General features: G+C 39.9%; 1 protein-coding gene across 1 annotated transcript in view; it reads right to left on the bottom strand.

Moving 5' to 3' along the window:
* USP34 (ubiquitin specific peptidase 34) overlaps positions 1-17,590 on the bottom strand; it is a 148,354-nt gene that overhangs the window by 73,864 nt on the left and 56,900 nt on the right. The window contains exons 20-30 of the mRNA XM_032216880.1: positions 16,847-16,942; positions 15,143-15,225; positions 11,206-11,360; positions 11,002-11,115; positions 8,922-9,021; positions 8,624-8,783; positions 7,549-7,675; positions 7,309-7,456; positions 6,929-7,029; positions 5,306-5,515; positions 733-858 (exon numbers count right to left, since the gene is read on the bottom strand). Of these exons, the coding sequence (XP_032072771.1) occupies positions 733-858; positions 5,306-5,515; positions 6,929-7,029; positions 7,309-7,456; positions 7,549-7,675; positions 8,624-8,783; positions 8,922-9,021; positions 11,002-11,115; positions 11,206-11,360; positions 15,143-15,225; positions 16,847-16,942 (1,420 nt within the window). The remainder of the gene's footprint in view (positions 1-732; positions 859-5,305; positions 5,516-6,928; positions 7,030-7,308; positions 7,457-7,548; positions 7,676-8,623; positions 8,784-8,921; positions 9,022-11,001; positions 11,116-11,205; positions 11,361-15,142; positions 15,226-16,846; positions 16,943-17,590) is intronic.

Here is a 17,590-nt window from a genome sequence, read left to right on the forward strand (position 1 = left end):
GCCAACTTGCCACAGCCAACTCGCCATGACCAGCTCACCACAGGCAACTTGCCCCAGGACAATTCACCATGGTCAACTCACCATAGGACAACTCACTATGGGATGCATTAATATCAAAGACATAGTGGAAGAGAATAATTGAAGAAAGGATGCCGAAGGAGGGAGAAAATAAAATGTGAATGACAAAAATGTTAAAAAAATTAAACTATTTTAAATAATTAAATTGAATTGTTGAATTGTCCTGCACCAAGTGTCCTGTGGTGAGTTGGCTGCGGTGAAGTGTCCCATTCCATGCTACTTCTGTGGTGAATTAGCCATGGCGAGTTCTCCCACTGAGTTGGCCATGATGAGTTGGTTGTGGCAAATTGGCAGTGGCAAGTTGGTTGTGGCGAGTTGTCCCATTCTGTGTGATATAGTGGCCTTTGGCAGCCCCACCAAAACATTACTTACTGGCCTACCTGCCTCAATCATTCAGCAACTCCCTTTCTCTTGTTTCCTGATATCTGTATGAAAAGAGGGGAGTAGACAGGGTCTTTGTCATGCCAACACTGGCAACTCATAAGGCCTTCTGAATGTCATAATAGCTTCCCTCTCCTTCTCAAGACATATGAATAGTAACAGATATTTGAATCCTCAAACTCCAAACTGTGATGCCAAGTCTAAATTATATGTAGCACTTCAAACTTCATGCATCAACAATTGCAAATATTTAAGAGATGACTTTTTGCTCACCTGATCATCTGAAATATTTTGAAATGCTTGAAGCATATTAGGACATGTAGGCAGTAGCATTAACAACTCCCAAACTCGCCTTGAAAGATTTTCTGCATGAAGGTGGAGTTCTTCACATTTTGCACTCTGAAAACAAAGGTAAAATATATCATGCATATATAAAAATGGACATTAAATAAATGACAATAACAACAATTTTGTTACATGGATTGTAGTAGATGTTCTAATAAATTTTTTACACTGAATTCAAAAAGAGAATCAGGTTTTTTTCTATCAGGCTTAATTTTCTTATGACTTTATCTTCTTTATTATTAGTTAATATATTTATATTAGTTAAATTACAATAACATATAGTATTTTAACTATAGTAGCATATCAGTATGAATAAAAATCTAGTTATTGCTATTGTTCTTGAGCACAAATAACTTTCAATAAAAGGTAGAAGGCATGAAGCACACAATAACAAATTGTGCAGGTTGAATCATGTTTGAATTTGCTAGCTGTGAACACAACCTCTGTCTGGAGAGCAGTTTGTGGCAACCTAGTGCCATGACTGAAAGTCAAAACAGTTTAAGCATACATTCTCTATATTCAAGTTAAATATTAAATTGATTGTAATAGTTTTTTGCTTATCTACATACTATCATCATGCCCAAAAACAGTGGCAAACATCCTTATACTTATAATTATACACTATTTATAACCACTCTATAGCTCCATGTAGGATAATAGAACACTAAAATTCAGATGGATAAAGAAACTAACCTATCACAAAAATATAATGCCAATTTTACTCATCAATACTCAAAGCTTTCATGAATCTCTTACATTTAACAGTAAAAGTTAACAATTATGTTGCCTATACACATAGAGTATTTGGGGAGCCAATGGATAGCACTTATCATCTTCTGAAATTAATCCCCACAAACACACACTTGTCCACTATAGACTTCTGCAATATATGCCAAAATGCTACAATAGAGATTGCAGAAGTATTTATTTTTCCATGAGAAGACAGGGAATTTGGACATTTTTTTAATTATCTTCTGAAATACAATTTTATGTTTGTTCACATTTTTATTTTTATTTTATTTTTGGTACCCATATCATCTGAGATTATGCAGCAATGCCTATTGTCTGACAGATCATGGACTCCTATCATGTTTGTGCTTGCATGGTTAAATACTGCATAAAACAGTGGTCCCCAACCTTTGTGGCTTGGCCGCATGGTGGGGGTGGGGGGAGGGAAACCAGGCCATGCCTCCCATCCTAGAATGAATGATATGTACGGCCTGCTGGGAAGAATGGGGGCCATGGGAGAAGGGGAAGGGTCTACAGGAATGGGGGCGGGTCGGAGCATCTCGGTTACGACCGGGAGGGGCAGGTATGATGGGAGCTGCAGGGGTAGCCATTACCGGGGAAGGAGGGGTCGCTACATCACAGCGATCCCTTGTTCCGGCCCTGCAAGCTCAACTCAAGGACCTGGTACCAAGGGAAGTCAGGGCCCTGGTCTCAGGTTGATGCTGCTAAATGCCAGGTCTGTGATTCAGAAAGCTCCCCCCGTCCGGGACTTAATACTAGACGAGGGTGCAGACCTGGCATGTATTACTGAAACCTGGCTGGGCCATGAGGGAGGAGTCCTCCTCTTAGAAATGTGCCCAGAAGGGTTCCAGGTGCTCCACCAACCACGTGGGGGAGTGGCAGTTATTATCCGAAGGTCATTAGTTCCTCACAGGATCCCTGCTCCAGAGATTGTGGGGTGTGAGTTTCTTCTCTTGAAGTTGGACCTAGGGGTTCAAGTGGGCTTGTTCTTGACGTACCTACCTCCCAGCTGCGTCACAATAGCCCTGCCTGCGCTCCTAGAGACAGTAGCTGGGTTGGCGGTTGAGTTCCACAGACTAATTGTACTGGGGGACTTCAACCTGCCATCTCTAGGCGAACTCTCTGATGGGGCTCAGGAGTTCATGGCTTCCATGACAACCATGGACTTGACCCAGGTAATTCAGGGGCCGACTCATAGAGCGGGACACACGCTCGACCTCGTATTTCTCTCGGGGCAGTGGAGACGTGATCTTGAATTAAGGGGAATAGAGATCTCGCCCTTATCATGGTCAGATCACTCCTTGCTGAGGGTTGACTTTAGGAAGCTACTCCCCCACTGCAGGGAGGTGGAACCGATTAATTGTTCCGCCCCAGGCACCTGATGGACCTGCTGGGATTTCAGAAGGAGCTTGGAGAGATACCCGACCCCCTTGCCCACAACTCGACAGAGTCCTTGGTCACCGCCTGGAATACTGCAGCGACTGAGGCGCTGGATCGGATTGCGCCTTTGCAGCCTCTCCGCGGCAGTGGATCCAGGAGGGCACCTTGGTTTACCGAGGAACTCCGGGAAATGAAGCTCCAAAAAAGACGCCTAGAGCGATGCCGGAGGGCTATCAACTTCGAATCTGACCGAACACTATTAAGAGTCTTTATTAGGACTTATTTAGTACGGGGGGCAAAATGTGTACATTTTTCCGCTCATACTGCATCCGCAGAATCTCGCCCAGTCGCCCTGTTTAGGATAACCCGCTCCCTCTTGAAGGGTGAGGACGCAGGGGAACCCTTACAGGGAAGGGCTGAGGAGTTCGCTCAGTTTCTGTCAGACAAAATCACTCAGATTCGGGAAGACCTGGACTCCACTTGGACAGTACCAGCAGAGATGCCGAGGGAGGGTCTTGATCAGATTTCCTGGAATGAGTTCCAGCTTGTCACCCCTGAGGAAGTGGACAAGGCCATGGGAGCGATGAGTGCCTCCACCTGTTTACTGGACCCGTGTCCCTCCTGGCTGGTCTCGACCAGATGATCACGAAAGCATCTTTGCAGGAGGGATCTTTCCCGCAACCTTTGAAGGAAGCGGTGGTGAGACCCCTCCTCAAGAGGCCTTCTCTGGACCCAGCTATTCTTAAGAACTATCGTCCATTCTCCAACCTCCCTTTTTTGGGGAAGGTTGTTGAGAAGGTGGTGGCCATTCAACTCCAACGGACCTTGGATGAAACAGATTATCTAGACTCCTTTCAGTCTGGTTTCAGGCCTGGATACAGCATCGAAAACGCTTTGGTCGCACTGACCGATGATCTCTGGCGGGCCAGGGATGGAGGACATTCCTCTATCCTGGTGCTCCTTGACCTCTCAGCGGCCTTCGATACCATTGACCAAGGTATCCTTCTGCAACGGCTGGAAGAGGTAGGAGTGGGAGGCACCTTTTTACGGTGGTTCTCCTCTTACCTCTCCGACAGGTCGCAGTCAGTGTTGGTTGGAGGGCAAAGGTCGACCCCTAGGCCCCTTAAATATGGTGTGCTGCAGGGTTCGGTCTTGTCCCCCCTCCTATTTAATATCTACATGAAGCCGCTGGGTGAGATCATTCGTCGGCACGGGATTAAATACCATCAATATGCGGACGATACAAAACTGTATCTCTCCGTGTAGCGGTGGACGTGATGTGCCAGTGCCTGGAAGCTGTCAGGATCTGGATGGGAGTGAACAAACTTGCACTCAATCCTGACAAGAGCGAGTGGCTGTGGATGTTGCCCCCGAAGGACAGTCCAGATAGTCCATCCCTAATCCCTAATCCCACCCCTCAGAGAGGGTCCGCAACTTGGGGGTCCTCCTGGATCCGCAGCTGACATTAGAACATCACCTGTCGGCCATGACCAGGGGGGCCTTTGCCCGGTACACCTGGTGCATCAGTTGCGGCCCTATTTGGATCAGGAGGCACTTCAGTCACTCACGCCCTCATCACCTCAAGACTTGACTACTGTAATGCGCTCTACATGGGGCTGCCCCTAAAAAGTGTTCAGAGACTACAACTAGTCCAGAACGCAGCCGCGCAAGCGATACTGGGTGTACCAAGATACACCCATGTTACATCTATCCTCCGCGAGCTGCACTGGCTTCCTATTGGTCTCTGAACGCGATTCTATGTGCTGGTCATTATCTTTAAAGCCCTACATGGCTTAGGACCTGGATACCTGCGAGATCTCCTACTGCCGCATACCTCCCAATGGCCGATAAGATCGCATAGGGAGGGACTTCTCTTTAGCCGCTCCGACCCTATGGAATGAACTACCCCCAGAGATCCGGACCTACCCACTCTCATGGCCATCAGAAAGGCTATCAAAACCTGGCTATTCCGGCAGGCCTGGGGCTGTTGACCTCATGACTGAAGTCCAGCCCCGACCAGATTGGGTGCATGATGAGGTTTTAATCTGTCTCCTCTGTTTTTTAATTCTTTATTTTTAAAAAAATTTACTTCTTTTCTGTAAGCCGCCCGGAGTCCTCCGGGATTGGGCGGCCTATAAATCTATTAAATACAATACAATACAATGCAAGTGGCGGACCTTTCTGCATGTGTACAGCTTGACTCAAACGAGTGGCATGCATGTGAACCAGCCAGCCATTTCTTTGACTTGAGCTGCGCGCATGTGCACCGGCCTGCAGTCTGATTATGAATAGATGGTCGAGTAGTGGGTTGTGGCTCACAAGTTGGGGACCCTGGCCTAAAACACAATTTATGCCTAAGAATCTTAGTTACCTCACTATCTTCCATAGCCACTTCTGCGGGTGGAGGCTTAAAGGAGGCAAGCATTTCTAGCAAATCAAACAGGGTGGTAAGATGCGGCTCTTGCAGAAGTAAGAGCATTGGGATGTTGTCCTTCTGAGGTGCTGGCAAGCAAGATGCTGGAAGCTGAACTCCTTCCCCTTTTCGCTCTCTCCTTGGAGCGCCCAGGGACACAAAGACCATCTTGAAATAACAAGTGAAAATAATTTTATTTTTAAAAAAGTAAGAAAGTTATTATTATAAAGGCATCTGGATATTGGTACCAATAGCATGACTTCAACACACTGACTAGGGCCATGAGAAAGTTGTTCAGGTAGCAGGGAGAAGGAAAAGTACAAGTCAACCCTCTGACAAAGTATAAAAATACATGCTGGCAATGGGCAATACTTTATCTTGCCATCTTTTCAGTTGACCAACAGATAGCTCCTTCTGCACTTTTAACAGAGTTTTTTGCTAAAATAAGGTAAAGCTTTTCCATAGGGATGTATTTTAATTATAAGTAGTCTTCATCTATCTACTGCTTCCAGTGACTGAAAGTACGACAGTATTGGAAAAAATAACTTTATGATGAATGCCCTATTTATGATCTTCACAATGTCCCTTAGTAATGTATGTGATCATAGTTACAATCAGTTTGATTTTCTTTCCTATCCTTGCAGAGAAGAGAAACTGGAGAGAGGAGATTACAAGAGAATAAGCAGGCAAACAATGGCGAATATACCAGGCTGTCTGTGTAGTGTGGACAGAGCTATCGGTGTCAGCACATTGCTTTCAATGTGTATTTCTCATTGTGACTGCTTGCTCTCTTGTAATCCTTCCTCCCCAATATTACACTCTATGGGGGCAAGGGGGGGGATCTATTTCAGAAGGCAATGTTTCTTGTGCTTGATTCATCTCCTCCCCCCCTTGCATAGTGGAAAGATTGGCAAGGGAACAATTAAAAGAGAATAAGTCATCCCACAATGTAAATTATTGGGCTATTTGTGTAGTATGCAGCTGTCAATACCAGCACATTGCTTTCCATTGTGGGTCTGCTTACTCTTTTATAATCACTTTCTCTCCAATTACTGTAAATACAGACATTATTTCCCCCTTTGTTAATTAACTTAGGGCAAGGGTGAGGTTTCCAAAGGGCAGAGGAGTGGTTAGGAAGCAAACAAAAGCCAAGTGTGAAAATAATTAGTTTTGAGGCTGCTATTCTCAGAGTCCACTGGGGTGAGCATTTCAAAAGGCAGCAGAATGAGGAAAAAAACACAGTTGTGGTCACATGATTTCCTACTTAGCAACAACTTTGCTAAGTGATTGAGTTGCCACTTCCAATTATAATGGTTAAGATGCTGGCCCAGAATCAAGGTTCTAGTTCTACCTTAGGTTTAAAAGCCAAGCAGGTGACTTTGGGCCAATCACTCTGTCAGTCCAACTTATCTCATAGGGTTGTCATAGTGGAAAAATAGGAAGGAGTATTATGTATGCTTGTTGGCTTGAGTTATTTATAAAGTAATAAAGGTGGGATAAAAATCTAACAAATAAGTAAATATAATGAATTTATTATCACTACAGAAAGTTTTATAATCACCTCTAAATATTTATCAATACCTGCATATCTTTAAACCCCAATTCATGAAGAGTTTTTTCATCATAGTCAGTTGTTAGTTCATGTCCAGAAGAAATCATTCTTACAGGCCCCATGAGACCCCCTAAAAATGAAAAACATTTTTTTCAATATTTTGCCTTCTACTCTAACCACTACACATGACAATCATTTTATAGAAATACAGAAAGAAATTCTCTATTATTTTATTCATTCACTCATTCACTCATTCATTCATGTACAAAATTGAGAAAAACACTAGAACAGCCTTTTTATTTTGTATGAAAATAGTCTGAAAATAAGAGACAAAATTAAACCTACCACTCAAAACAAATTGGATTGCAAATCAGTCAAGTTTTAATCAGAAAAATACTTTAAAATGTACCTGGAAAATCTCCTTTTCTACTGATTTGACCAAATTCTTGCAGATGTGCTTGCTGATTCAGCTGTTCTTTCTGCAAATTTTCATACCAATGCGTAACCTCAGCTCTTAGATCTGCCACCTGATCACTTGGATACATTTCAATGGTCATCTGGAAACGAACACATCATACATTAAATTTATTTCTCAGACAAGACAAGAGATTTAAAACAAGATATGGTGTGAAAACAAATTAAAACATACTTTGTCAGGAAGTCCAGCTGGTTGACAAACAATTCTGAGAGGTAGTGATTGTTTATCACTCAATGCTTTTAAATGGCTGCTGATACCAGTGCCTTCTATTTGCCATTGTCTCAAATGGTATGCAAATCTGAAGAAAAAGTATTATAAAAAGGGAAAACAGTGACAAACTATTTCTTCTGAGCAAATATATGGGAATGTACATGTCTACCTGTTCAAGGTGAAATTAGTAGGCTGAGCTCATACCCTTTCCCTGAAAATAAGATCTCCTTGGATAATAAGACAAATTGGGCTTTTGAGCAAAGGTACTAAAATAAACCCTCCCCCGAAAATAAGCCTTCCCTGAAAATATTGCAACACAGTAGCAGCCATGAAGTGACCACGCTCGCATTCTGTACCTCAAATAAGCCCTCCCCAAAAATAAGGCCATGTGCCTATTTTGGGAGAGGGGTGTTCAAAAGAAAGTAAGACCCTGTCTTATTTTCTGTGGCTATGAATTTCTTAGTATTTCAGGATTTGTGATGTTTATGAACTTTTGTCAAGGTCTACAGAACTATAAAGATAATTTTATGAGCTCAATGTTTTAGTCTTATTTTAAAAGTAGGTTACTCGACACTACATAGGAAACCAAAGGATATTCCAAAACTAGAATGATTTACATCAACAGCCCCAAACCTTTTGGGCACCAAGAACTGATTCCATGGCGAAAGATTTTCCACGCACTGGGGGGAACTTGGTTTCACATGCTGCCTGAATCCCATGGATGGGGCTTCGCTTATTTGCACAGACCAATTTCTGGCATGCCGTGGCCAGGTGCTGGTACATGGACCGGGAAACTCTAATTTATATCACAGGCAAGTTTCTTTCTCTCTTTTATCCCAGCCCCATCCCCTAGTCCTTGAAAATAATCCACTTCAATTTGTAACAAAATTTTCAATTTTTTTTTGAAAATCGTAACTAAAAGCAGTTAAAAAACATAACACATTAATATTAAGACCACAAAAATAATGTTCATAAGTGCTAGTCAATTTTCCTGAAATACTACTTTTTGATAAAACAATACAAGGATATAATTTACCTTCTCCGAAAAGCTTCTAAATGAGTTTTAAGCATGAGAAGTCCTCGTTCAATAATGGTAAGACTGGAATGAGAATCTTGTTCTAGATTACTAGATGCTATCATTAGGCTTTCCATGCACTTGCTAATAAATTCCTGTTCTTTCTCCAGACCTGTTTTACCTAAGAGTTAAAAATAAATGAACTAGATTTAAAAAAAAAATATTGTTTAAATTTCTTTTATTTCCATAAGAAAAAAGTAATGATATAAAGTATTTTCTTTGGAATTCTAAGCCCAGAATTTCAAATAAATTATCATACCATTAATATAATAGGAATTAATGTACTGTATAGCTGCCCGGCTCACATCTCCAGTTTGAGCTCTTAAAGCAATGCCCCAGAATTGGTCCATACCACACAACTGTAAAACAAAAAAGGAAAGAAAGGAAAGCTAATATAGTTGACAGTTGACAATTTCTGTCCTAGAGTCAAGTAAAATTATCTATCATATCTTCCTCACATCTTTATTGAATTGAATTTTATTTTACACCAAAGGAAAGCACACAGTGATATGAGAAAATAAGTACACCTCACTGAAATTATTGCCCTTTTCAACATACAGATAGATACTTCATTTCAACAATATTGGTAAAGGAATGTATTATAACAAATATATGACAAATATGAACTGTATGTTAATTATTCCACTGTCTAGAACAGGGGTGTCAAACTGGATTTCTTCAAGGGCTGGATCAGCGTTGTACTTCTCTTCCGCTGTCCGGGGGGGGGGGGGGGTGAGACAGATGCCTCCGGCAGCAACCTGCTGGCACCGCGGGCCAGTTCTTTGATATTTTCACCCGTCCCTGCGGTCCAAATTTAAGCAACCCCCGACCCCGATTGCCTTGAGTTTGATATCCCTAGTCTAGAAGATCATAAATAAGTGGAGAGGATTTCAAACAACTGCTAAATTGCTCAGGTCAGACCGACCCAGCAAATTCACACAACATGGTGAACGAAGTCTCTATAAACTCCAGAATTTCATTAACTGAATTTCTGGTAGCTCTCACCACTAGTGAGGTCAAAGTGTCCTTTCTACCATTAGAAAGAAGAAGCCACACAAATTAGATCTACTTGAAGAGTGAGCCAGGAGGAAACCTCAGCTGTCCAGAAAGAACACCAGACAAGACCAAAGTTTATTCACCGAGATAAAGACCAGGATTTCTGGAACAATGTGCTCTGGACATATGAGGCAAAGATGAAGTAATTTGGAAATAATACCAGATAACATGTTTGGTGAAACCAAAGGGAACATGTCTCATAAGATGCAACTATAAAGCATGGTGGTAGAAATGTTCCTCTATTGCATTAGGCCCTGGGCAGTAAAAGATACAAGGCTGCAACCTCTTTCCTTATTTGTTCAACCTACATGCTGAATATATATTAAGGAAAGCTGGATTGGAATAAGACAAATCTGGTATCAAAATTGGAGAAAGATACATCAATAACCTGTAGTATACTCTGAGAGCAAAAATGCAAAGGATAAAGAGCAAAATGAAAAAAGAGGTTAAAATTAAACAAGACCAAACTAATTACAAAAGGTGGAACAACCAACCTTAGAATTGGCAAACAGTCAAGAAATATGTCACAGACTAACATTTGCTGGAGCGGCCATTAAAGTCTTGGAAAAGGTATTCAAATGCTGTGATGTCTCTATATCTAATGATCAGAATAAAATGGGTTTTGCTCTGTTTATATGCTTAGTGGTTTCTCCTATCAATGTTGGTGGGAGTTATTTTTGATGGTTCCTTGAGTAGGTGGCAGTTTATTGTTTGTTTTGAGTTGGTAGTTCCTTGATTAGGGTATTATTTATTGTTTAGTATTAGTCTTGGTATTAATCTCTGCTTATCTATGTACTGATTGCTGGAGGGAAGGTATTTTGATCTTTCTGTTTCCTTTTTGGTTTCTTGATTGTTTTTCAAATGGTATGTAGATGTTCTTTATCTCTACATGCCTGTTGATGACTTCCAGGAATTATCTAGCTTTTTTGGATTTTGCTTGGTCTAGGATACTCATAGTTTCCCAGTAGAAGCTATGGTTAAGTTTGACCATGTGTTTGAAATTAAGGAGTTTTCATCATGTCTTCTGACTATTAGTTAGTGTTTATGGATGCACTCTGCTACCTCTTCTGCCTGATTGTCCTACAGAGGAATTGTAAACACTCCCACCAACACTGATAGGGCAAATCATTAGACTATAAACAGACAGCAAACCTCACTCCCTTCTAGCATTGATGGTGTTATCTGGTTGGGTAATGAAACATCTGCAGGAAAGCAACCAAGCTCAGAAAACACCAAGTTTAATTTTACAAAAAATTAAACAGTCATTCAGTAAGTTTGCTTACCTCTGAGTTTGAACCACCATCATATGCACTAGTAGCCAATCGAGCCAAATTACATAAATGCTGAAACAAGTTTAATCCAGTCATACTAATTGTTTCAGGCTTCAGCTGAGGCATCTAACAAAAAAAAAAAAGAATTATCATTTTGAAGCTTGTGCTCAATAGAAACAATAACTGATTATATAGCAAAGATCAAATCCACTTTACCTTTTCTAAAAAAAGATGCTTGTAGGTTTCCATTCCCATAGCATGCTGATCTTTACTTCTTACTTGATTTAAGAACCAGTGTAGAGCATCATCATAACATTCAGAATCTTCAACTAAGCAGTGCCATAGTACATCAACTTGTTCCAGACTCAACCCTAGAAATTCAAATATATTTATGTAATTTGCTATCCATTTTTTATTTGGATTATAATAATCCTCCAATGGGTTATAATTTGGATTCATATCCTCTTCTCTGCAATACAAAACCAGAACAACAAACGCCAATAGCAGTATAAGTTCAATAAAAAATCCTAGGTTAGCTTTTATTTTTCTAACCAGTGAATTTCTGATAAACATACATTGTTGGTGACATGCCCTATCCATCATGTCCACAGTTTTGGTGTACTGGACCTTGTCTAGGGAAGGAGGGCAGGCTGCTCCAACCTTCAGAATCCGGAGGCTGCATGGCTCCATCTCTAGAAGCAGGTGCCATTTTTGGTACGGTTGCCCTGCAACAACACTGTGTCTGATCTTAAATGTCGTCCTATTCCAGTGCACAGCCACATGGCCAATATATGGTGTGAAGCGAATTGGCATGCTATCTTTCCCTAATATGACCTCTAGAGATCTTTCAAAAGTAAGTGCAAGATTGGGAGTATGTGGAAGTGTGGGAGACCTGTGGGGTGGGAAGCAGGCCCAAGGCTGTGAGGACCCTGAGGGATGGGAAGCAAAGCACAGGATGCCTATGGGTACAGGAGGCCTTGTGAGGCTCAGGGCAGGTGGATAATTACTAGACCTCCCAAGGCCTCCTCCACCTGAGGCATCCCATATGCCATTTAATGAAGCACTGGGCAGAACAGGAGTGGGGGTCACTAAGCAATGCTATCACGTGGGCATTTTGCTTTTCAACCATCACCACTTGCAACCATAAGAGGCAGACTCCATTATTTTGTAACTTCAGGACTGCCTGTAAACTGTGGAATCTGCTCTCTTCACGTGTTATTTAGACCAAATGAAACTATAGGGAAGCTGGAAAAATTCATGGAAGATTGAGCTATCAGTGTCTATCAGTACTGATGGCTATTTATTACCTTCAGAATCACAGATGCCATGACTTGTATTCCAGCTGCTAGGGAGCAACAAAAGAAGAGACCTATCACTTTTATGTCCCTATATTAACTTGGTCCTGCAATAGCACCATTTTAACACCATTGTGCACTTCCGACTCATTAGCTGATCCACAATATAGCTGTAAACAGTATCAAAAGTCCCCCCGCCCCAATCAAAATGTTTCAAGAATTATATTCCTCAAAGAGGTCATCCATCAATGTGACAAAGAGCCAGTTTGGTTTAGTGTCAAACTCGATTTCATTGAGGGCCACATCAAGGTTGTGACCTCGGGGGGGGGGGGGAGGGTAGGGGAAGTGTGGCCAGCTCTACATCACTTGTGTCGGGGGTCCCTTTGGTGGCCTGAGCATTCTGCCAGAGAAAATGGGCTCCCAAGCTCCGTTTTCAGCTGCAATGGCCTCCTACATCCCTCTGTCAGCTAAAATGGAGCTTCCATTTTAGCTGGCAGAGGCACTGCAGGCCGGTCCATCACTGTTTCCAGGGCAGCTCCATGGGCCAGATCTAAGCACCACGTGGGCTGGATCTGATCCGTGGGCCTTGAGTTTGACACTCCTGGTCTAGTGATTAAGATTTTTAGTATTTTTTTAGTATTTTATTAGGATTTATAGGCCGCCCTTTTCCCTGAGGGGACGCAGGGCGGCTTACAATCATTAGGGAGGGGGTGCAATTCAAAATAAACAATATGTGAACAAAATAAATAAAGTAATAAAAACACAACTTGCATTCAACATTCAACACTCGGGTGGGGCAAATTAGAGACTTATCCCCAGGCTAGGCTAGAAATTGGGATTGGGAGACTGAGAGTTCAAATCCCGCCTTAGCCATGAAAACTAGCTAGATGACCTTAAGCCAGTCATTCTCTCTCAAGGTGGTTGTTGTGGGTAAAATAGAAGGAAGGAGCATTTGTTGTACTTGTTGCCTTCAGTTATTTGTAATAAGAATAAAAGGAGAGGAAGAGGAGAGAAGAGAATCCAGTATTTAATAAAAAGGCATAGTTTGTTTTTAAAAAGATTATCTAAAGCTGCATGGCTGCCACATGACCCTCAAAATATTCAACACCTTGAATATTTTTCAAGCAGGATATTACTGCTAAGCAACAGATATTAAGCATCAATATTGTGAGTTAAAAAGCACAGTGCCCTCTAATTTAGAGAAATTAATATTTCACATCCAACAGTGATAACCTGACAAATTCAGTCAACCCTTTCCAGCTAGACTGAATCAGCCATGAAAGGTAGCCATTAAGAAAATATGTCGTTGGGCAAAACTTTATATTCTAAACAACTGCTCAGGTTTCAATCCTGTAATACAGACTAAATGGGGCTTCGGACATTTCATGGAATTGCACCAACTTGAATACAAAGGTGTTTCCCCACTAAAAAGCTCTAAAAATATCACACAGTAGATGGCTGTGGAGATGGCTGGTTACTTGAAAATTAGGTGTCAGCAAACTTCTTATGATGCCTCTGCAACTATAGAAGAGGTGCAAGTAGTATGGGTAATCCTCAAGCCAACATTTCAAGTCATTTACTCTCCAGTTATCTCCCTTGTCTTGCTGTCTACAAATCCTCTGGAAAATCAAATACCTATCTGAGGTCAATGAATAAGAAAAAATAACTGATTGTGTCAGGAATGACTGTGTTCACACCTTTTCCTATCTTGTCATTTCACAGCAAAACTCAGAATCGGATGCAAACATAGCCAAAAAAACCATATCCAGAAAATCTGTACCACAGTACAAAATTCTTTTGAGTTCCATACATCTGCAGAAATAATTGTTATCTGTAATTGGTAAAGAACCTTCAAGATGCAGGAACCCACTATTACAACATCCCCAAAATATGCCTAGCAAGGCTCTTTAAACACATTCACTAAATGAAAGTCCCCTATTGAAAACTCAACAGCTCCTTAGTATTAGAAATTCTTTCCTACATTCTAACAAAATATCAATTTCCTTCTAATTTAGAACTTGTTTCTTTACTATCTCTTGGAACAATTCTGAACAATTCAGCCTTGTCTTTTATATGACAGATATTCATATAATTTTATCATATTTCTTTGCAATTGCCTCAGCCACAGGCTAAACATATCCAATACTTCATCATAAGTTCGCTTTTCCCAGCATATTATCATCTTGATTACTATCTTCTGGACAGGTTTCAGTTTATCACTGTCCTTCCTAAAATGTAATGGCCAAGACCGGATACTATGTGGACCAATGCAGAAAAGAAAGAACAATGACTTATTTGATCTTTAAATAATATTTCTACTTATGCAGGCTAGATTGTATTTGCTTTGTTTGCAGCTGCATCACACTTTTGGCCCAATAAATATGAATCCAGATTCTCTTTGCATGCATTGCTGTCTAGTACAATTCCCTTGATTCTACCCTTGGCTTTCTTTTCTTTTCTCTCTCTCTCTCTCTCTTTCTTTCCTTCCTTCTCTTTCTCATCTATCTATCTATCTATCTATCTATCTATCTATCTATCTATCTATCTATCTATCTATCTATCTATCTATCTATCTATCTATCTATCTATCTATCATAAACTGGGCTGCTTGCTAAATGCCCAACTGCAGCAGGAACTCTAGGAGTTTGGAATCGGGTTGTTTACATTTTGGGGTGTCTGTAGTAATTCCAAATGGTTGCTAAGCCACCAGTTGTAAGTCATGGACTACTCGTACTTAAAATTTGCGGTTACAATAAGCATTCTGAATTCCCACCTTAAATATTTCTTTAAGAAATAAATCTTCAAGAAAAAAAGCAAAAAATTAATTTTTTAAAAATTAAGATATAGTGAGAACTTACTGAAATGATCTGGTGATCCCAGAGTGGAAAAGACACAAGTCAGAAACTGAAGACGCACCTGAACCTCTGCGCTGTGGCTGTATCTATCATTGACATTAGTAAAAAAAAAATGGTAAACCTTAGGACAGCTTAATATTTTTTCCAAATTAAATTAGATTAATACATCTCATCTTTTCTGAAGGTTGTCTTAACCTCATTATCAGATAACAAATGGTTATTACAAATGTTTGAAAAGATAAAATCATTTAAGCTTGACTGCTATAGTCTTCAGACATTCAATTCAGATTTTGTGACAAAAAAGATAGAGGAATTAAAAATTGTAAATCAAAGAGATAATTTTAATTTGTCCACTGTAAAACGTATTATCAAATCTTAAAACTAAACATTATTGTAGGATTCAGATTTTTTTTTTCATCATGCCTGGACCAGTAATATTTTTCCAGTTGGATGAAATATTTCAGTTTCCCCAGCTTTTATGGATTATAGGGTGCATGGTAATATATAGTAATAATATTGAAATGAAATCAAAACAGACAAACTAAAATTCATATGGGGTATTTTGTAAAGTAAAATATAAAATAGATTTTTTTATTAAAGTCATAGGCCAGCATAAATATAAAATATTAATCTGTTTCATTCTTATCTGTTTCATAGACATTCAAATATTAATCTGTTTCATTCTTTAATTTTGTTAATTAAACAAAAATCACAATGTTGAGTATTGATTTTTGCTGATGAATTTTGTGCACTGAGGGTTCACTGACATCAAAAACTGAGTATATATCAAATATTATTATGTGTTTCTTTGTCATATAACACTGGAGAACATACATGCTGGCTATATTAACCTGAAATAACCTTTTTATTAAGTTAAGACTAATACACTATGACTGTAGGTTTTCCTCCATTTGCTGGGTTAGATGAACGTGGGGCTGCATGGGAAACTTTTGATTGTAGTACCAGGTGTTTTGGTTTTGATATTTTTATCTTAAGTAGATGTTTTATATTTTGATTGTGAGGTACCCAATGTTGGATATAAGACGTGTGGCTATTTAAATGTTTTAAATAAGTATAGACAAGTGCCACATGGAAACTTTAAGAAATGTTATTCAAAATAGTTTCAGTTATTAATGATGAACATATATTCAGTATACATTTACTGAATTTGTATCTCATATTATAAAAGACAACATGGAATTTGCTGTGTATCTAATACCCAAATGATAAAAGCCTTATTCTTTCATTCTAATTTCCAAACTATCTTTTTACCTTTCTCCTACTCCAATATAAAGATTGCTGAACATAAACAATTTCAATCGTCAGCACTCAGCATAAAATAGTATGGTATAAATTAGTCATGATTTTATAACAGAGGCAAATATTGATGGATATTTGAGCTATACACTGCCTCAGAATAATTTTATTTGGTCAATGCCATCTTAAAAAGTAAAATTCTATTTTGCATCAGAATTCCTTTTGTTTAATTCCTTTTTCCACTTACTAAAAGAGCTAGTACATCTCTGAAGAAAAATGGTGGAAATGGATAGGTATCAATAAGTCAGATGCTGAAATTATTCTGTCCAATCAAGCGATTAGTGTGGTTATGTGCAAATAGCAAGGCCAAGGTGAACAATGATAGTACAAAATATTAAATCATGAACAGACAAAAAGGTCAAGATCCTTATCCTCCAGACTCATACTTACAATGTGTGTTTATGCCGTCTTTCTCTGACTGCTTGAATGTAGTGTATCAAATTATCAAAGAAAAGTTTCATCATATTAAGTTCTTTTTCAGCCCACCTGTTTCAATGCAAGAGTTCATATCATTTAATGAGAATTATAGAAGAAAACCATTATGTCAGTCACACACCCACACTGCATTTGGTAAGATTTCTTAGATAGTTCATAATATTTCTTAAATATTAGGTTTAAGGTTGCTCTGTATGATGTGCCATAACTCTAGCCACTTTTTGGTATTGTTCCATTCCATTCATTACTCATTACATCCACTACTAGATATGATATGGCAGGTTTTATCTTGTGATAGCATGCAGGAGTCAATGTTTTCTTGCGAGTCTGGCACACATCCATGAAAGATTTTGTTTTTGCTTAATTGATAAGTAGAACCTGAGAATAGTAGTGTTCTATAAGAAGATATATCCCACAAGAGAAAGGGAGGGTGGCAGTTAGAGGCAAAAAGAAGTGGTTTAAAAAGCAAATTATATGCTGGGTAAAATAACAAGGATGTATGAAAGCTGGCAGGACCGGGATGGCAAATCTATGGCAGGTGGCATGCGCAGTCATTTGTCAGGGCACACGAGGCGTTGTCCTGTCAGGTGACTTCAACCTTCTTTTGAGGCAATTTTTCACCCTCCCCAGGCTCCAGAGGCTTTATAGGAGCCTGGGTAGGGCAAAACAAAAACAGCCTCCTCCCCCGGAGGCCCTCCA

The sequence above is a fragment of the Thamnophis elegans genome, chromosome 4 (assembly GCF_009769535.1).
Source record: "Thamnophis elegans isolate rThaEle1 chromosome 4, rThaEle1.pri, whole genome shotgun sequence".
Lineage (NCBI taxonomy): Eukaryota > Metazoa > Chordata > Lepidosauria > Squamata > Colubridae > Thamnophis > Thamnophis elegans.